At 42.0% G+C, this 21,460-nt stretch overlaps 2 protein-coding genes across 3 annotated transcripts; both read left to right on the top strand.

The window, feature by feature from the left end:
* Positions 1-6,463: 6,463 nt before the first annotated feature.
* LOC142889275 (SLAM family member 9-like) lies at positions 6,464-14,066 on the top strand. The gene is made up of 7 exons (XM_076027904.1): positions 6,464-6,579; positions 8,762-9,058; positions 9,476-9,739; positions 10,602-10,721; positions 10,807-10,868; positions 11,265-11,330; positions 13,096-14,066. Exons 1-7 carry the CDS (start codon positions 6,513-6,515, stop codon positions 13,171-13,173), a joined length of 954 nt encoding a protein of 317 aa, XP_075884019.1. The 5' UTR covers positions 6,464-6,512; the 3' UTR covers positions 13,174-14,066.
* A 671-nt stretch (positions 14,067-14,737) lies between these two features.
* Positions 14,738-21,460, top strand: LOC142889276 (SLAM family member 9-like). Of its 2 annotated transcripts, XM_076027907.1 has the most exons (7): positions 14,738-14,845; positions 16,218-16,514; positions 16,934-17,197; positions 18,944-19,063; positions 19,149-19,207; positions 20,245-20,323; positions 21,322-21,460. In XM_076027907.1, the coding sequence occupies exons 1-6, from the start codon at positions 14,779-14,781 to the stop codon at positions 20,284-20,286; spliced, it is 849 nt and encodes a 282-aa protein (XP_075884022.1). In that variant the 5' UTR covers positions 14,738-14,778; the 3' UTR covers positions 20,287-20,323; positions 21,322-21,460. The 2 variants fall into 2 exon arrangements, with proteins under 2 accessions (XP_075884022.1, XP_075884021.1); XM_076027906.1 differs by lacking the exon at positions 20,245-20,323 and having other exon boundaries at positions 21,322-21,421.

The following is a 21,460-nucleotide window of genomic DNA, read 5'->3' on the forward strand; positions in this document are numbered from 1 at the left end:
GTTCCTTGTTGCAACTTTGCTGATGAAGATTTTCATAAAGGTTTGACTTTGTGTAATTCTGATTCTAGAATTCTAATTTTCTGAGGGTTTTTTTTTTTTTAAGCTGCAAGACCTGATCAGCAAAATGCAACGAAATAAAAACTTGAAATATATTGATTTGCATATTATTCCTTTATATAATATGTCACATTCACCTTTTAAGTTGAATTGCAGAAATACAACAACCTCTTCAGGAGATTCTAATGTTCTGGCTAGCACCTGTAGGTGTCAACTTGGTTTACTGAGAGTTAAATATTCTCCTTTAGCAGCGACCATCCACTGAAACAGTGGGCAAACTCAAGGTAATCATAAATCTGCTTTCCTCCTGATCCATTTTTAATTTATTTTTTTTTGTAATTTTTGTAAAATCTTTGTAAAATTCTCAGCACCATGTTTAAAACTTCTAAAATATCGCCGATGAAGCTGACAAATCAGTTGTTGGCGCTCACGCAGCATCGCAGCTCCACAGTCTCCTGCTGAGATACACAGACGCTAGATGGGACATGGACGTGTCGTTTATAAACTAGCTGGACAAAAAGTCACCTTTGACCCCACCCCCTCCTTTCCAGTCCCACATCAAGCCCATCACCAAATCTGCTTTTCCACCACCTGAAATACATTTCCCGTCTCCGGCCGTCACTGTCACCGACTCTGTAGCAGAGACTCTCATCCGCTGCCTTCATGACATCCCAGCTGAACGACTGCAATGGGGTCCCGTCTGGACTTCCCAGTAGAACCCTGGACCGGCTCCAGAACCTGCAGAACTCAGGTGTCAGGGTTCTCACTCGCACCAAACTCTGGCAGCGCATCACCTCCATCCTCATCCACCTCCACCTCCACCTCCATCCTCATCCACCTCCACCTCCATCCTCATCCACCTCCACCTCATCCACCTCCACCTCATCCACCTCCACCTCCACCTCATCCACCTCCACCTCCACCTCCATCCTCATCCACCTCCACCTCATCCACCTCCACCTCATCCACCTCCACCCTCATCCACCTCCACTTCATCCACCTCCACCTCCACCCTCATCCACCTCCACTTCATCCACCTCCATCCTCATCCACCTCCACCTCATCCACCTCCACCTCCACCTCATCCACCTCCACCTCATCCACCTCATCCACCTCCACCTCCACCTCATCCACCTCCATCCACCTCCACCTCATCCACCTCCACCTCCACCCTCATCCACCTCCACCTCATCCACCTCCATCCTCATCCACCTCCACCCTCATCCACCTCCACTTCATCCACCTCCACCCTCATCCACCTCCACCCTCATCCACCTCCACCTCATCCACCTCCACCCACCTCCACCTCCACCTCATCCACCTCCACCCTCATCCACCTCCACCTCATCCACCTCATCCACCTCCACTGGCTCCCGGTCATCCACTGCAAACTCCTCCTACTCACCTGTGAGTCCCTTCACGCACTCACCCCCCAATACCTTGCTGACCTCCTGCACCAACAAACCTCAATTTTAACCAGCACGTGTCTGCAGTCAGTCTATCGAATGTTGCTGCCTGACCACTTAGAATCGCGTCTTCAAGAGATTTCAAGTGGAAACAAACAGGCTTCAACAGTACAAGCTGTGCTGCCAAGAACAGCATTGTTACAATAAAGAAATAACCTTCCAAACACAAGTGTTGCTGGTTTGGTTCCTTTATCTAATACCCTGCTACCAAACCGCGTGTTTGTTTAATGGAGAAAAGAAGACAAGGAAACTCTCAAACAAGACGTTTGTAACAGAGATCCTGGCTGTCGCTGGAGTCAGACTCACAACTTTCTCCCAGGAAAGTCCTTCAATGCACAGACAAACAATCTGACTCCTAATTTGAATGTCTTCTCAAGTGTCGTCCTCTGATTGGCCGTCCATTCTTCTCCCTTCAGTTGCTGGGTGTTAATGTTATGATTTGACAATCAGGAAGCAGGTCCTTATTTGACCGTGAGCCAAATGGTCCGTGCTTCCTTCCGCTGTGACCTGTTGAAACCAAGCAAGACGAGCTCAGGCCATCAAGTTCCCCTCCCTGTGACTGGATAGGGTCGCGAAGGCACTTCCTTCAGCTGACCACTCTCTGGTCCCCCCAGCTCGCTGTTTATGAAGACTTAATGAGTTACAGTTACAGTCTTTGCTCACAGGGTTTTCAACACCCCCAGGGCACTGATCACGATCATCAAATATACACCAAAGCACTGCATATGGCAACATTCAATACGTTTATACATTCAACTCAATGCAATAACTCCAACGTATAAATGTAATGTTAGCAATAATAAAGCACAATATGCAATGACGCATGGTGTTAAATGTCTGATTCCAACCGTTTCCTTCCCAGTGAGGAGCTGCAGCGGGGGGGTCAACGTCTTGTGTGAGACTCTCTGTGTCCCGCTATTCTGCCTGCAGACGCAAGTTTCCTTTTCTACTGCGTTGTGGGAGGGTTTGCCTCAGTTACATTAAGAAGCCGCCGCGCAGCATTTCCTGGTAGATTTTCACTTCTCCTTCCTGGGAAATATGTTGGTGTCACGCCTCTCCATTACTTGAGAATTTGACGTGAATCATTGCGACATGAGAGTGGGTGCAATACACAGTGGAAATGACACAAACAAGTGGAACACATCACTCAGATTAATAAGCATCACATGTGTCCCAGTGTGTGAAATACAGTGGGGCTCTCACAAAGCCTCAAAGCCGCTCTTCCGCCGGCCAAGTGTAGAATTGCCTCGAAGCCTGCATTACATTCGGATTTCAGCAAGGGGGCAGCACTTCTGGTTTCGCGAGGGCTATTTTTAGCTGAAAACTTCTTCACTTGAAAACCCTGTAGTGCTCCACGACGCTCTCTGGACTGGGCAGGTTTTAACAGGTCATGCTCTGCTATGTGAACGGGTTTTATTGAAAGGGATTTTTGTCAATCACCAGGTTGGACATGGACAGCGATGTCATTAAACAAAGTAAAATAGTATCAAATGAAATAGGAATACGTCTTAAAAGTATTCATATATCTTTTTTTTTAATACTTGAGAAATGAAACACTTAAAAACAATCTGAAAATATTTTTTCTATGATGTCACAGAAACATTATTTTCTACTTGATTCCGTCATCCAATTTCTCACTCAAGTCTTTCTTTGTCTCAGGTAGTTGCTGCAAAGGAAAGGAAATAGAGTGGTCTTTTGTTTTGGAAGATACTGATAAGGTTTGTTATCATACGCCGATGATCTCGCCGTTATTCCGCTCGTCTCAAGGTTTGTAGTGTGAAGTGTTCACACTTGGCATCTCTGAACAAGAAATCATGCCACAGTTTAAAGGAAGGAAGCACGGGGGCCACTGAGGTACACACACACACACACACACACACACACACACACACACACACACACACACACACACACACACACACACACACACACACACACACACACACACACGTGAGGTTTTGGCTAGCAGTCAGAGCTCAATTCTCGCACCCTGAGAGGTTATAAAGAAAAAAAAAAAAACCCCACTCTCTTCCTCTCCTCCATGCTATCATTCTTCTTTCTCGGAACACAGTCACATGCACGTTCACGTCAAACCAGCGGATTTGGCAACCGATTTGAATGCTCTTTGTTTAAAGTGATCCTCTTATTTTGGCTTGTGCACACATTGGACATGATAAGTGTCCATTCAAGGGAACTGAGAGACGGTAAATATGATTGAAGGACAGCTTGCATAAACTGTTGCGACCCCCTCGAACAGCTCGCAGCCAATCAGATCAAACACAATTAAAAGTCAAGAGTTCAAAATAAAACACTTGGTTGCTGCTGCTGCTGCTGCTGCTGCTGCTGCCGCCAACTGGCTGCGTTGCCAGGACCACTAGAATTACACAAAACCTAAATATCACAATAAAGAGAAATTGGTGGTGGAAACAGCTCAACTTGGAAACACCTCTCAAATGTGACAAAAAGCTTTTGACACCCTGATGAGGTGGTTTTTTTCACACGCGTGTCTATAGAGGTACATCGCAAAAGTGTCATGGAAACCCTTTTTTTTTTCTTTTTTTTTTTTTTTGACCAGTTGACTGACCATTGAAAATGGCGCGTTACGATTGGACGGAGGAGGAGACGGAATATTGTTTACGGGACATCAAAGAGAAAAAACATAGAACAACCATTCTGGACAGCAACACAACATGGAAATGCAGATTTGTACAAGAAATGCAGTACCTGCATCCTGCTCACAGTGGGCTCTCGGGATTTTTTTGGCGGCTTATGCGCTTCACACCATTCAATGGAAACACGTGCAAATCCCAATTGTACTTTTGTCGAAATTTTTAGAAATATCGCTTTCATTTTTGCGAAAAAAAAACAAACAAACAAAAAAAAAACAACTGTCATGGAGGCGCAGCTCCTGCTGCCAGCCAGACTGAGGAACAGGAAGCGAGAGCTGAGCTGCAGGCCCCACCCCCTCTTTAATAGGTGCTTGATTACTGTGCAGCCACACCTGTGGGAAAGGGAAGCGACACAGTGAGCGCAGAGTCATCAGGTTGATCAGCAAGAGGGAGGGGCAGCCTGCAGCTGCAGTGATGAGATGAAAACATGGCAAGGATCCTTCAACTGTAATCAGCGTGAGAAGGTATTAGGGCCATTATTTTGATGGGGTTTATGAAAGTTGAATGGGTTACGGGTATGTATGAGTTCATGTATGTGTTTGTACTTATATCATATATATCATAATATTACATATAATTCATGGTACAATATTAGTTACTGGAAAAAGGACTAGAAGCATTTTTGAACTTCTTCCTGCTCCTTTTTTGAACACGGGAATCTTTATTTGAACTATTCAAAAAGACGTGTTTGATAATTCTGAATTAGTTTTTTGTTTCCTGGATGTACCCGTGTGTACATGTCCTTGTTTACGTTTTATTTCTATTCTTTTTTTTTTTGTTGTTGGATATGCTTAAAATCAACGAAATCAACAAGAACTGAAAACGAGAGTGAGAGACTGACTGTTGTGCTCTTTAACAGAGAAGCACTATTGAGTGACATTGAACAGTAATGACGCTCGAGTTATTTCCCCCAGCGTATCGCCGATGCCAAGATAAGAAGTTGCACAAGATGAAGATGCACAGCAGGCATTGCGCACGCACTCCCTCTGTATCTTGCACAATCATCGGCCCTGAGGAGTTTTCAGTTTCAAATGAATCCCACAAAGGTTTTGTTACTCTGACTGTAGTGTAGCGTTGTGTCTCAGTCTTTCACTCGCAGAGTTTTCACATTGAAAAAGCCTTCAATCGTATTCTGATAGAAAGCAGATGGGCAGGTAGATAGATATTAGATAGATAGATAGATAGATAGATAGATAGGTAGATAGATATTAGATAGATAGATAGATAGATAGATAGATAGATAGATAGATAGATAGGTAGGTAGATAGATATTAGATAGATAGATAGATAGATAGGTAGATAGATATTAGATAGATAGATAGATAGATAGATAGATAGATAGATAGATAGATAGATAGGTAGGTAGATAGATATTAGATAGATAGATAGATAGATAGATAGATAGATAGATAGATAGATAGGTAGGTAGATAGATAGATAGATAGATAGATAGATAGATAGATAGATAGATAGATAGATAGGTAGATAGATAGATAGATAGATAGATAGATAGATAGGTAGATAGATAGATAGATAGATAGATAGGTAGGTAGGTAGGTAGGTAGGTAGATGCTTCTTTCTCTGATGTCCTCCGTGTGTGAAAGGTGCAGTTTGTTGTTGTTGCTTGGTCTGACAAGGTCTGCAGTGTCAACAGTTTACCTGGTGGTCAATGTCAAAAATAAAACTCCATCCAACTGCTCTTAGGAATGTTTAAGTCTCTGTTTAAGGAGTGTTTACTACTACCACTACTACTACTGCTACTACTACTGCTGTTACTACTACTGCTGTTACTACTACTACTGCTACTACTACTGCTACTACTACTGCTGTTACTACAACTACTACTACTACTGCTACTACTACTGCTGTTACTACTACTTCTACTATTACTACCACTACTACTACTACTGCTACTACTACTGTTACTACTGCTACTATTTTACTGATGTTATCATTATTACTATTACTAGTGATCATATTATTATAGACTAAATGGTATAGTGTCATACTTTGCATCTATACTAAACTATACTTTACAACTACTCATATTATATTATATTGTATTGTATTGTATTGTATAACACTTCAAACACCCTTGTCCGTACTTGCCACATGATATGTGACAAATGAGAATCTCCAAGTCTTGAATATTGGAATCTTCAATGTGTTCATATTGATGTGGCTTCCTTCCAAAATGGTGTCAAACCTTCTTCTGCTTTAGTTGCGGCCACCCAGAGACACTCCCCCCCCCCCGCCATCTCCCTTCTCCCCTGCTGCGAGCGAGCAGACGAGGAAACACACTCTTCCTGTCGTCACAGAGATGGTTGCTGGCTGCTTTGCCTGCTTTATTTGCGCTTGTCTGCTACATCTCCTGGTTGGGCTCCAAGGTACGTAGAGTTTTTCTTTCATCACACCGAGAAACTTCCATTATTACTGATGCAACAAAAACTTGTCTGCGTGCGCTGAATGGACGGCTGTTTTTTTCTGGGAATGCGTCTGAACGCTGTCACACCTGTCCCAAGACGAGAGCCAACCAAATGATAGCAAATCAACTTCTGCCAGAAAGTCTTGTCTGCAGCAGCTCAGTGGAGGTCAACTCCATTGATTTGAAGGGACGTGAATTTGCTTCACTTTGCAGGAGTTATTTTGTCATGTCAGCAAAGATTCTGCTTGTCTTGGAAGTGCACTCTGGAGATGGCTCCCCACCCCCTTCCTCTTTGACATTTATTTGTTTTTTATTTATTTTCTAACAGTTATGACTCAAAGCCTGTAGACCAGGGGTGGGCAAACTCTTTACCGTAGTTTGTCCATGGCTGCAACAGAATAACCAACACAAGACACTTGAGAAAATGAAACATTTTTTTAAATTTTTTTTTTTAAATATGGTTAGAACTTTATTGAACTGAGTGGTATTTCTGCAGACAGTTCTCACCACAGCAACATTCATGATGATGTTACTCTTTTTTTTTTTTTTTTTTTTGCTCATTGCAATGCAATGACTGTGATCCAATAAATAGAATAGTCAAATTCATATATTTATTGGTTGTCGCTGTGGCCTCACAGCGAGAAGGTTGGTTGTGGGTTCTATTCCCAGGGTCTCCTGGGACCTTTCAGTGTGGGCTTTGCATGTTCTCACTGTGTCTGCGTGGGTTCTCTTCAGGTTCTCCGGCATCCTCCAGCAGTCTAGAAACACGCATGTGAGGTTTCCAATGGCCTTCAGTTCACCACATATAGGGACAGCGCGTAGACTGACTGAAAACAACTCAAATCAAAGGGGCTGCAGCAGTGCGCAGGTCTGCGATTGTGCAGACCAACCTGCGGTCTTATAAACTGCGCTAATATAGAAACATGGTCCGGGGGTTTTTGCATCTTTTAAAAACCGTCTAAACCTCACAGCAGAGGCGTCGTGCGAGCGTGAGAACGAAACACTTGTGGTTTGGCTATAATAATTCCACTGTGGGTAAGTCTGCACTGTGGTTCACTACAGGGAGCTCCATCAGCTCTCCTCTCTCAGCAGCCCACACTCAAGGTCAGCTGGACTGTTGACGTACTAGGACTTGAGATCTGGGAGGCTCCTCTTGGATTGATGTCAGTGAACTGATTGGCTTCACACACTGGTGTTTACAGACTCAAAGCCACGCCCCCATCATTCTGCCCCGCCCACCATTGGTGGCAGGAGAAGGGACATAAAATGAGGTCATCTTGTGAAGACTGTGAAGACTGTTGCTACCAGTGTGAGACCCCTCGAAAAACCAATGAGACCCCCTAGAAGCCTCATAGATAGCAAAATTTGAAGGGGTTCTCTTATTTTTTCATATATGTATATATATATATATGTATATATATATATACACATATATATATATATATATATAGTCACATATATAGATATATATTAATGACTATATATATATATATATATATATACCCTGATATCTATATATGTGACTATATATATAGAGAGAGAGTCATTAATAGTCACTAAAGGTATTTAAGATCATCTAATATTAAATATTTTGCCAAGTGGAGCTTGTGTGTGTGTGCGTGTGTGTGTGTGTGTGTGTGTGTGTGTGTGTGTGTGTGTGTGCGTGTGTGTTGTCATGTAGACTGTCATGGCTTGCATCGAAATTGAGATTGGTTGATTGACTAACAATACCAAATATTGATGGCTGTTTCACACACGGGTTGCTACACAGTAAAGGTTTTCAGCGGCACATTGGATAGAAGGCAGAAGAACTGAATGTTCCACTCAAGTGCCCGGGTTCGTAAATTTAGATGCAAGAAAGTCACCACCAGCGCCACTAAGAGGAAGCAGAGGAGGCTCTGAAAGCTTTTATTACACCTCCAAGGAATTGAAGCAATATCAGCGGGTTTATTGGTTTTCTGTCTGTTCAAGCCAATGCTCCATGCATGCAGCGTGAAACGTCCTTCATTTGCTTCAAGTCATGATGCTCAGATGTCACGCGGTGCCTCTTGAGATACTGTGATGTTTCCAGGCAGCGATGGTCCTGGACCTTGTGTGCAGTTTCACACTGACCACTGAGAAACATGCTTGCTCTCATGTTTCAGATGCAGAGGCGTCGGCCTGCCAACCTGTCATTCATAGAGAAGTCGGAGATGCCGTGGAGTTTTCCTCATGTTCATCAGCTGAAGGAATCAGCAGAGCAAGATGGATGCATGGAAACACACGTATCACAGATATTACCGTAGATCAGTTTGAGGGCAGACTTTACTTCAACCCCACCAACTTCAGTCTAACACTGAGTGACCTGACTGTCCAAGACTCAGGCAAATTCATGTTCTTATCAGATGATAAACAACATGGACAACAGAGAGAAACAATCACTGTTACACTGCAAGTACATGGTGAGACAAGACCTCATTGTATTTTTATTTGTTTGTATGTTTAATGTATTTTCATTGATTGATTAACGGCTTGATTAATTGATTGTTTTTCATTGTTATTGTATCAGTTTGTTAATTGCTAATGTTTTGCGCACTATAACTTGTCTTGTCAAACTGGAAGTAGAAGAGGTTCAGTTGGGCCCACTGGACTTGGTTCTTGCAGTCTTGAAGACGTTTGTCCTTCTCATTCAAAAGGCTTCTTCAGTTCTTCAGTCCAGTTGGCCCAACTGAACCTCTTCTACTTCCAGATCACCTGGATGACTGACAACCTTCACAGACACACGTCTAACTTGAACCAAGCCAGTGGGCTGACTCTCTCTCTCTCTCTCTCTCTCTCTCTCGCCCTCTCTCTCTCTCTCTCTCGCTCTCTCTCTCCAGAACCCATCACTGAGAAACCAGTGCTGACCTCCATCTCCGGGCTCTTGGCCAACGGCTCGTGCTCAGTTCACCTGCGGTGCAGTGATCCTTCACACAACAAAGTCACTTACAGCTGGACAGTGGGGAACGAGACCACTGACGGCTCATGGCTGAACTTCACCATGAGGCCTCAGGATGAAGAAACCAATTTCACCTGCACCACCAGCAACTTTGTCACTTCCATGTCAGCGTCGAAGATGATCTCCTGCAGCGCTGTGCTGCGTGGTACGTCTGAACACTCACTGCTGTGACAGCAATCCCACTATTGAATTATTTTTATTTATTTTCTTTGACTTGATAACAACAGTAACACTCACTTTGATTAACTCAGTTTGAATTCTAATCATTACCGTAAATGATTTTGTAAATCACTACACTAGAAAAAAAACTAAACAAAACAAAACAAAAAAAACCTTTCACGTTTTTTACGTGATAGTTTTCACGTTATAACGTGAAAACTACCACGTTATAGCACGGAAGTGATCATGTAAAACAGTGATAATTTCTTGTTTTAACATGAAAATTATCATGTAATAAATTATCACGTAAATACATGATAAAACATGCAAAAACATGATTACTGGAAATGATCATGTTTTTACATGATCATTTTCTTGTTATAACGTGAAACTATCATGAAATAACTTATTATATATACATATATATATATATATATATATATATACATATATATACACACACACATATATATATAGATACTTATATTTAAATTATCATGTCAAGACGTGATAGTTTCATGTTGTAACTTGAAAATTATGTAAGAATATGATCATTTTCACACGTATGTTTTTAATGAAAGAGCGTGAAATGATCACATCAATCATGCTAATATTCACTTTATTTCATAATGGTTTATTATAATATTACATTATATAATATTAAACATTATAACGTGACACTGAGCACTGTTTTTTTTTCTAGTGTGGCAGCATTGCACCTCCGTAGCCAGGATATTTGTGACAGAGTCATTGGTGTACTACTAATGCCAGTTCATGCGTGCGTGTTAATCTTCCAATGTGATCAATGGCAACGAGCCATAATGAATAAAGACTGATTGGTTGTGTAGGTGATGATCATCAAAGCTTTCTCATAATTCTGATTGCGGCTTTGGTGAGCTTCCTCTTGGTCATCACCATCATCATCACCTCCATTCTCTGTGTGCATTGCTGCAAAAAAGCACACCCAGGTCAGACGATCGTCACCTGTCACTCAAATTCTTCCCTCTGTGACCTTCACACGTCTGATTCTTCTTTCTTCTGATCCACCACCAGGTGCTGAAGCCACTGATATGACTTTGTACGCGGATATCACTGAAATTATAGGTGCAGCTGTTGTAAGTATTATTGAAGTGTCTGCGGTTCTCAACTGCTGGGTGGCAACCCAAAAGTGGGTTGCGGAGCTGTTTTTGATTGGGTCATGGCTTCATGGGCAGTTTCCCTTTTTTTTAATAAAAAAAAAAAAAAGGATTTTAAAATATCTTGTTTTCCTTCCAACACTATAGATGTTATTTTAATTCATTTTTAATCAATAAATAAAATGTTCCTTCTCTTTGCACAACTTGCTGTAATTCTGCAAATTCCCAAAGATTAGTAAAGCCGTTTTTTTTTTATTCGATTATATATGTAGACAGTTGAGAAGCAGTGGTCTCGAGGTTACCACTGTGCCAGAGGAGCATTTCTTTGTCGTGTTCCACTCTGTTCATTTCCTTTCTGTGTCTGTCAACATTAAGGAAACAAAGGTACCAAGCTCCTTGTATGAAACCATCGATCACAGAAACGCCCCAGTGACAGTAGAGGTAAGACACATTATATTTCATTTTAGTTTACAGCTGAGAAAATAATGTGTAACACTGGACTGTTTACGGACACTACATACATTTTTATATGGTGGTGGGAGCTGAAGAACACATTGACATAAACAAATACACAGCAAGTCAAGCAACGCTTAGTTTCCAGAGCATTTAAATTACAATTCAGACTCAGTAACTAAGGCCGCTGATGCTGTCATAACTTCCAAATAAAATTGATTTTTAAGAGATTCCTCAACAAAGTTTTAATGATTCCACCAAAACTACAGTGAGTTTAAACTCTGATCCAAACTGCTCCAATAAACTGCACACATGAGAGACCAACAAGACGATAATGAACCAAACTATTGAACTATTGAGTTATTAAGCAGTTGACCATGTTGGTGCAGCTGCTGCTCCAATGCTCCACCTTATTTCCATTCTAAACTGCAGATGATTGGCCAACTAAAGCTTCATCTTCTCCTTCAGCCATCGTGGGTTGGTGGTGGTGGCAACTGGACCTCCAGGTTGAGTTCAGTCTGAGAGGCTCTCAGGGCTTCTTATCCAATCACAGGACGCCTACGAGCGAAGTTGAGCGTAAAGCAGCTAGCTGGTCTCACCATCGCAGACTCCTGGTCTGATTGGCTGTCGCTACTGACGGTGGTGCGTTCACTGACAGCCAACAGGAGGCTGCAATGTTGGACTGGCAACACAAGCTAGCTGGAATATGATTGGACGAGAACTCTACCGTAATATGCAACAATGGAAACAGCGCCACCAAGTGCATTTTATATGACGTGGAATAAGAACTATAACTTTATTATCATATTTATGGGAAGATGTACTTTTCTAAGAACATTTAGACCAGCAGAGAAGACTTTGCTGGCCCTGACGGCGCCCCCTACTGTGCCGATGACTGAAAGCTGCTTCACCTGGCTGCTAAACATTTGTATTAACACACAAGCGGAAGTGCTTTGCTGCTTAGAGGTTACCAACTGTTGAAGTGAGCTGAAGGTGGAACAGACGTCCGCCATCAAGGAAGGTTTGAGCCACAAGAGAAACTTTCAGTTTGCTGTGTGGCCTTGGCTCTGACACACCTGCTGCTGAGCTCTGCTTGGAGACACATGCAGAGGTCTGCTGGGGTGAAGAGTTCAGAGCCTCTGGAGGGAAGTCAGAGTAGAACTGCTGCTTCCTGTCGTCTCATGCAGCCTGGTGAGGGCGTTTGGGCTCGGTTTGATTGGAATGACAGCCAGCTAGTTTTCTGGACAGGTCCCCAAGGAAGGTCCTGAAATCACCAGACGATAAAATGTTATTTATCAGATGACAAAGAGCCACCGAAAGAAGACGTGCGAGAAGTAGAAATGACCAACCAGGAGAAAGAGTTATCGCACAGTCACAGGAAACGGAAGAAGAAAAGCCACCCAGCAACAGAGAAGGCTTTTGAAACACAAGCCATGTTGACTGCATTTACCTTTGAAACAAAGACAAGGCGAACAAACAAAGTTAATCTCTCTTGTATAAATAATATAAATACATGTACTAATCAGCATAGTGCTATATAGTAATATAGTAATCATATATCCATATACATGTCCAGCTTTACTGATGTCAGTGTTCTGGACTGGAGAGCTCAAGGCTCAACGTATCGTTATTATTCTTGGTGACCTAAAATAGCAGCGCGTGTCAACAGTTTTCAATGCTTCTACTGCCAAAGCAACAATGTAACTCAGACACTGATGAGCACAATTTGTCTCTGTCTTTCTCGTCCTTGCAGTCCAGGACTGTGTACGACCAGATCCAGCTCAGTCGTCTGAGTGATGCTCCGCGGTCGGTCTACCAAGAAATTCCCTGAAGGATCTGGGCTGGCGCCTGGCGGTGCAGTTCTGGGCTGGCGGTGCAGATCTGGGCTGGTGGTGCAGTTCTGGGCTGGGCTGGCGGTGCAGTTTTGGGCTGGCGATGCAGCAGCATGCAGAGGCAACATTTCACTCTCAAGAAGCTTCTACTGTCATTTTCCTGCAGTTTCCTCATTCAAGTGTACTGATAAAAAAGTGATGCTTCATTTGATTAAGTCTGTGGTCAAAAGGATGCAAATGATGTGAATAAAAATGTTATTTGCTTTGGGCTGCCCAAGTATGAAACACTTTTGTTTCACTCCTGAAATCTGCTTCAGTTTTGTTTCTCCTCACAGCATCGCAAAGATCACAATGATAATTTAGCTGTGTTTTCTGCTTCTTGAGGTTAGCAGTGTAAATTAAGCGTGGGCAAACTATGGCCCGGGGGCCATATGCGGCCTGTTAAATTTTTTAATCTGGCCTGCAGAACTTGAAGAAATTATACTAATATGAAAATTATTATCAGTTGTGGGGAAGTGAGGTTGGGGCTGATTTTTATATTGTGACTTTTCTTTTGAATCAATTCAGCAAAAACAAACAAACAAAAAACAACCAACATGTATTCTGGAAATTTAAAGGGGAAATTCTGTGCTGGTTGTTTGAAAATGTTTTTTTTACTTTGGCTAAATTTATAGAAAAGGCCTGGTGGCATCCATGACACAGTACTTTGTATCCCGTTTGACAAATTATTTTATATGTATGTGTCCCTATTTTTATAGGTTGTTATTTTCTGTTTTTCTGTAGTGACGTGCAAATTCGAAACAGACTGTTCTGAATCACGTGGCTGAGTAAGAAATTAGGAGTGCTTGTTTGCGTGCAGTTGATGTGCCGAATGAAAATGTTGCAGAAGAAATTTGGAGAGAAAAGGTCACCAGGCCAAAAAATGAGGGTTTGTACCGTATATGACGGCCTGGCGATCCACTTCCTTTGGACTGAGCGTGGCGAGAAGCTGCGGGGAGACCGCGTTCCGCCAGTTCTGGGGCTCGCCGGCCCCTTCCTCCTCCAGGGCCACAGGATCTGGCAGCAGGGCCAATGGATAAGAGCACAGGAAGAAGTAAAGCTGCAAGCAGCGTTAATGGGGCTGAGCCTCGTCACGACCGCCTCCCCAGACAAACTGCGCACCCGATTTTTTTTTTTTTTTTTTTTTTACCTCTTTTCTAAATATTTTTCTTATTTGTTTAAGGGCCCGTTTACATGGAGACAGATTTTTTTGAAAGCACACATTTTCAAAAACGTTCTCGAAAAAAAGCGCGTTTACACAAAGTCGTATTCCAAAAGAAAATCCTGATTACACACATACGCTAGGAACGCCTGGTGTGGCACCACGAGTTTACTCCCTGAATGCGGAAGAAGAAGAAAATTAATAATTATCATTAATTATATTATTATTATTATTAGTATTATAATAATAATCTTCAATGTGTTCATATTGATGTGGCTTCCTTCCAAAATGGTGTCAGTCCTTCTTCTGCTTTCGTTGCGGCCACCCAGAGACACCCCCCCCCCCACTTTCCTCCGCTGCGAGCGAGCAGACGAGGAAACACACTCTTCCTGTCATCACAGAGATGGTTGCTGGCTGCTTTGCCTGCTTTATTTGCGCTTGTCTGCTACATCTCCTGGTTGGGCTCCAAGGTACGTAGAGTTTTTCTTTCATCACACCGAGATGCTTCCATTGTGACTGATGCAACAATGCAACAAAAACTTGTCGGGGGGCAGCAGCAGATGGATGCAGTGTTGGTTTAACGTTAATTGAAAACGAAGCAAAGCAAAGTTGCAACCAAATCAGTGTCTCTGAAGCCCCCAGCCAGGGTGTTCAGCTGTTCGTTGAAATGACTCTGAAAACACTGAAAAAAATGGATGAAATGCAGCCAGTTTATGACTGACTGACTGACTATTAATATCAATTCAAGTTGGGCGGGCCGGATTTAAAAAGCTTAATGGGCCGCATATGGCCGAGGGTTTTCGCGTCTTTTAATCACCGTCTAAACGCACAGCCGAGGTTTCGTACAAAAAAAATGTGTGAACAAAAAACCTGTGGTTTGGCCGTAACAACTCTGCTGTTACTAAGTCTGCACTGTGGTTCAGCACAGGAAGCGTCGTCAGCTGACCTCTCTCACCAGCCCACACTAAAGGTCGGCTGAATAGTTGACGTGAGAGGTGAACTATTCTCCAAGCACCTCGGCGTCACTCCCTTCATTCAGCTTGCCAGAGAGTCGATTGGCACCAGCCAGGAACACCTGTCACACCTGAGGGGGGGGGTTTACATAACTACTAGCCTGCAATAAGACTGCACCAGCCCCAGTGGCACTGGCGTCCACCTCCAGGCTGAAGGGACCAGTGAAGTCCAGTGCCACGAGCACTGGAGCGCTACAGAGGTTGGACTCAGCAGCAGTAAAGGCCTGGTCACACTGCAGTCTGCAGGGCTACACAGCCTGGGTGGAGGAGAGACAACTGTGGAGAAGCTTCTGCAAGAACAACGACAGCAGCCTGAAGTGGATGGTTTTGAGTTCAGGGGTTGGACCCTCAGTTATTGGACTTCTGCTGTCGATAAAATCCCAGATTTACGTTTACCTTGCTGCTGTTTTATTTCTTGAATTATGTTACTCCTCTGGGCGTGATTATATATATGTGTGTGTGTGTGTATATATATATATATGTATATACACACACATATGTACATATACATATATATCATTATTGTCACAAATAGTCACTAAAGGTATTTAAGATCATCTAATAATAAATATTTTGCCAAGTGGAGCTTGTGTGTGTGTGTGTGTGTGTGTGTGTGTGTGTGTGTGTGTGTGTGTGTGTGTGTGTGTGCGTGTGCGTGTGTGTTGTCATGTAGACTGTCATGGCTTGCATCCATGAACTACAAGGTTAAAGCATGTAAAAGAAATTGAGCTTGGTTGATTGACTAACAATACTGAATACTGATGGCAGTTTTGCACACTGGTTGCGACACGGCTGACCACTGAGAAACATGCTTGCTCTCATGTTTCAGATGCAGAGGCGTCGGCCTGCCAACCTGTCATTCATAGAGAAGTCGGAGATGCCGTGGAGTTTTCCTCATGTTCATCAGCTGAAGGAATCAGCAGAGCAAGATGGATGCATGGAAACACACGTATCACAGATGTTATCGCAGATCAGTTTGAGGGCAGACTTTACTTCAACCCCACCGACTTCAGTCTAACACTGAGTGACCTGACTGTCCAAGACTCAGGCAAATTCACGTTCTTATCAAATGATAAACAACGTGGACAACAGAGAGAAACAATCACTGTTACACTGCAAGTACATGGTGAGACAAGACCTCATTGTATTTTTATTTGTTTGTATGTTTAATGTATTTTCATTGATTGATTAACGGCTTGATTAATTGATTGTTTTTCATTGTTATTGTATCAGTTTGTTAATTGCTAATGTTTTGCGCACTATAACTTGTCTTGTCAAACTGGAAGTAGAAGAGGTTCAGTTGGGCCCACTGGACTTGGTTCTTGCAGTCTTGAAGACGTTTGTCCTTCTCATTCAAAAGGCTTCTTCAGTTCTTCAGTCCAGTTGGCCCAACTGAACCTCTTCTACTTCCAGATCACCTGGATGACTGACAACCTTCACAGACACACGTCTAACTTGAACCAAGCCAGTGGGCTGACTCTCTCTCTCTCTCTCTCTCTCTCTCTCGCCCTCTCTCTCTCTCTCTCTCGCTCTCTCTCTCTCCAGAACCCATCACTGAGAAACCAGTGCTGACCTCCATCTCCGGGCTCTTGGCCAACGGCTCGTGCTCAGTTCACCTGCGGTGCAGTGATCCTTCACACAACAAAGTCACTTACAGCTGGACAGTGGGGAACGAGACCACTGACGGCTCGTGGCTGAACTTCACCATGAGGCCTCAGGATGAAGAAACCAATTTCACCTGCACCACCAGCAACTTTGTCACTTCCATGTCAGCGTCGAAGATGATCTCCTGCAGCGCTGTGCTGCGTGGTACGTCTGAACACTCACTGCTGTGACAGCAATCCCAACAACACACAATCAACTTCTTTTCTTTCACTATATTTGCTTGATAACAACAGTTACACTCACTTTGATTAACTCAGTGTGAGTTCTAATCATTACTGTAAATGATTTTGTAAATAAAGAATGTGTAAGGCATGGAAGAGCATTGCTGCCACACTAGAAAAGAAAAACAAAAAAACAGGGTTCAGTATCATGGAATAACATGAAACTTTCACTTTTTGACGTGATAATTTTCATGCTATAACGTGAAACTACCACGTTATAGCATGAAAATTATGATGTAAAACCGTGATAGTTTCTTGTTATAATGTGAGAATCATCGTGTAAACAAATTATCATGAAAAAACAGAGGAATGGAGTTGTGACCCCAAAGCGAACTCAGTTTACACACAGAAAGTCATCAACAAAGTCTGACAAAGTGACAAAGCAACAAGGAGAAATTAAAGCTGCAAGCAGCGTTTGCGGGACTGAGCCGCCGTGGCAGCCGCCGACCACCGACCTCTGCCGACGCCCCCCATGCTCAGCGACATCTGCCGAATTTTGGCAATTTTAAACAACTTGAAATATCTCACTTCCTGTTTGTCGTATCAAAAGAATTAGAGCAGACACGACGTAGAGCTTGACGAGACAAACGCGTGGGTTTTTATAGCATGAATTTGCAATGTTCCTAGAGGGCGCTATGGGCATTTTTAGTTTTCTGGTGGGTTTTTTTGGGGGGTTTTTTTGGGTAAATTTTGACAAATAACACAAACTAAACTAGTCGCTGCGATTCTTCCAGGCAGGGTGAGGAAAAAGACAAAGGAAACAAACAAAAGGCGCTGGGAAAAAAAACTCAGGGCAGGGAGGAAATAATTAAAAATCACCAGTTAAACTAGGAATAATCTAACGAGGAAGTAACTGAAAATCACGAACAACATTAGGAGCAAAAGGTCAAAGTAAAAGACTGGAAAAACACTACAGCGGAAAATCACTGGGAAAAACTCACCTGGAGGAAGTAGCAAAGGAAATCACAAAGTACAAACAGGGATCAACAGAGGGTCCTGGGTCAGAGTGGTGATCACAGGGAGGTGAGGAGTCCGCACACAGGGAGCAAAGCTCTGACCAAGAGGGGAACGGTTTGAGTTCTTCAGTAGCCTGCTGGTGGTAATTACAGTGGAAGCACCTGGGGGACTGAGTGAGCTGAGCCACCCAACCTGAAACACAGGGTTAAACAAGACACACAACACAGGAAAAAGAAACCAGAAAGCTACCAAAATAAAAGATAAACCGAAGATCCTGACAAAAACATGATAATGTGAAAACGATCATTTTCATGTTATAATGTGAAACTATCATGAAATAACTTATTTTATATATACTTATATATACATTATCATGTAAAAACGTGATAGTTTCACATTGTAACTTGAAAATGATCATGTTAGAACATAATCATTTTCACAACTTCTTATGGAATCAACACGTTAATCTTGCTAATTTTCACATTATTTCATAATGATTTATGATGATATTACATTATATAATATTAAACAATATAACGTGATACTGAGCACTGTTTTTTTTTCTAGTGTGGCAGCATTGCACCTCCGTAGCCAGGATATTTGTGACAGAGTCATTGGTGTATTACTAATGCCAGTTCATGCGTGCGTGTTAATCTTCCAATGTGATCAATGGCAACGAGCCATAATGAATAAAGACTGATTGGTCGTGCAGGTGATGATCATCAAAGCTTTCTCACAATTCTGATTGCACGTTTGGCGGGCTTCCTCTTGGTCATCACCATCCTCATCACCTCCATTCTCTGTGTGCGTCGCTGCAAAAAAGCACACCCAGGTCAGACGATCGTCACCTGTCACTCAAATTCTTCCCTCTGTGACCTTCACACGTCTGATTCTTCTTTCTTCTGATCCACCACCAGGTGCTGAAGCCACTGATATGACTTTGTATGCGGATAATGCTGAAATTACAAGTGCAGTTGTAAGTATTATTGAAGTGTCTGCGGTTCTCAGTTGGTGGGTCGCAACCCAAAAGTGGGTCACAGAGCTGTTTTGATTGGGTCATGGCTTCATGGGCAGTTGCTGTGTTGGTTCATTGTTTTACCTTGTTGAAATAATGCGATGTATAGTCTTTATTGTACATATATACATATATTTATATATATATATATATGTGTATATATATATATATATATATATACACATATATATATATATATATATATATATATATATATATATACATATGTACACATATGTATATATATATATATATATATATATATATATATATATATATATACATATGTGTACATATGTGTACATACATATATGTATAGTCTTTATTGTACATATATACATATATTTATATATATATATATGTGTATATATATATATGTGTGTGTGTGTATATATATATATATATATATATATATATATATATATATATGTATGTATATACATATAAATATATGTATATATGTACAATAAAGACTATACATATATGTATGTACACATATGTACACATATGTATATATATATATATATATATATATATATATATATATATATATATATATATATATATATATATATATATATATATACATATACATATATATATACACATTATATTTCATTTTAGTTTATTGGACTGTTTCCAGATACTACATTCTTTTTTTCTGGTGGTTGTTGGAACTGAAGAACACATCGACATCAAAAATATACGGCAGTTCTTGGGATTCAGAATTGTGGGTCGCAACCCAAAAGTGGGTCACGGAGCTTTTTTGCTTGGGTCGTGGCTTTGTGGCCATTTTAAAATATCCTGTTTTTCCTTCCAACTCTGTTATTTTTAATTTATTTTTTAATATATATTTTCCCAATGTGGGAAAGGAGGAGACCATGTATATATACACCACTGGTCTCGAGACCTCTGTGTTGGTTACCACTGTGCCAGAGGAGCATTTTCTGTTTTTGTTCCACTCTGTTCATTTCCTTTCTGTGTCTGTCAACATGAAGGAAACTTCACCAACCATCAACAGAAGCAGACTCCTCGTATGAAACCATCGATCACAGAGCCCCCCCAGTGACAGCAGGGGTGAGAAACATTATATTTTATTTTAGTTTATAGCTGAGAAAATAATGTGTAACATTGGACTGTTTATGGAAACTGTTATATGAAAACTCCACCGTAATATACAACAATGGAAACAGCGCCACCAAGTGCATTTTATATGACGTGGAATAACAACTATAACTTTATTATCATATTTATGGGAAGATGTACTTTTCTAAGTGTGTTTAAGTCAGCAGAGAAGACCTTGCTGGCCCTTCGGCGCCCCCTACAGTGCAGATGACTGAAAGCTGCTTCACCTGGCTGCTAAACATTTGTATTATACACAGAAGCGGAAGTGCTGGTTAGAGGTTACCAACTCCTTGGAGACACATGCAGAGGTCTGCTGGGGTGAAGAGTTCAGAGCCTCTGGAGGGAAGTCAGAGTAGAACTGCTGCTTCCTGTCGTCTCATGCAGCCTGGTGAGGGCGTTTGGGCTCGGTTTGATTGGAATGACAGCCAGCTAGTTTTCTGGACAGGTCCCCAAGGAAGGTCCTGAAATCACCAGACGATAAAATGTTATTTATCAGATGACAAAGAGCCACCGAAAGAAGACGTGCGAGAAGTAGAAATGACCAACCAGGAGAAAGAGTTATCGCACAGTCACAGGAAACGGAAGAAGAAAAGCCACCCAGCAACAGAGAAGGCTTTTGAAACACAAGCCATGTTGACTGCATTTACCTTTGAAACAAAGACAAGGCGAACAAACAAAGTTAATCTCTCTTGTATAAATAATATAAATACATGTACTAATCAGCATAGTGCTATATAGTAATATAGTAATCATATATCCATATACATGTCCAGCTTTACTGATGTCAGTGTTCTGGACTGGAGAGCTCAAGGCTCAACGTATCGTTATTATTCTTGGTGACCTAAAATAGCAGCGCGTGTCAACAGTTTTCAATGCTTCTACTGCCAAAGCAACAATGTAACTCAGACACTGATGAGCACAATTTGTCTCTGTCTTTCTCGTCCTTGCAGTCCAGGACTGTGTACGACCAGATCCAGCTCAGTCGTCTGAGTGATGCTCCGCGGTCGGTCTACCAAGAAATTCCCTGAAGGATCTGGGCTGGCGCCTGGCGGTGCAGTTCTGGGCTGGCGGTGCAGATCTGGGCTGGTG

This window comes from Nelusetta ayraudi, unplaced genomic scaffold, assembly GCF_046127955.1.
Source record: "Nelusetta ayraudi isolate G7.1 ecotype Tasmania unplaced genomic scaffold, CSIRO-AGI_Nayr_v1 ptg000022l, whole genome shotgun sequence".
NCBI classification, from domain to species: domain Eukaryota; kingdom Metazoa; phylum Chordata; class Actinopteri; order Tetraodontiformes; family Monacanthidae; genus Nelusetta; species Nelusetta ayraudi.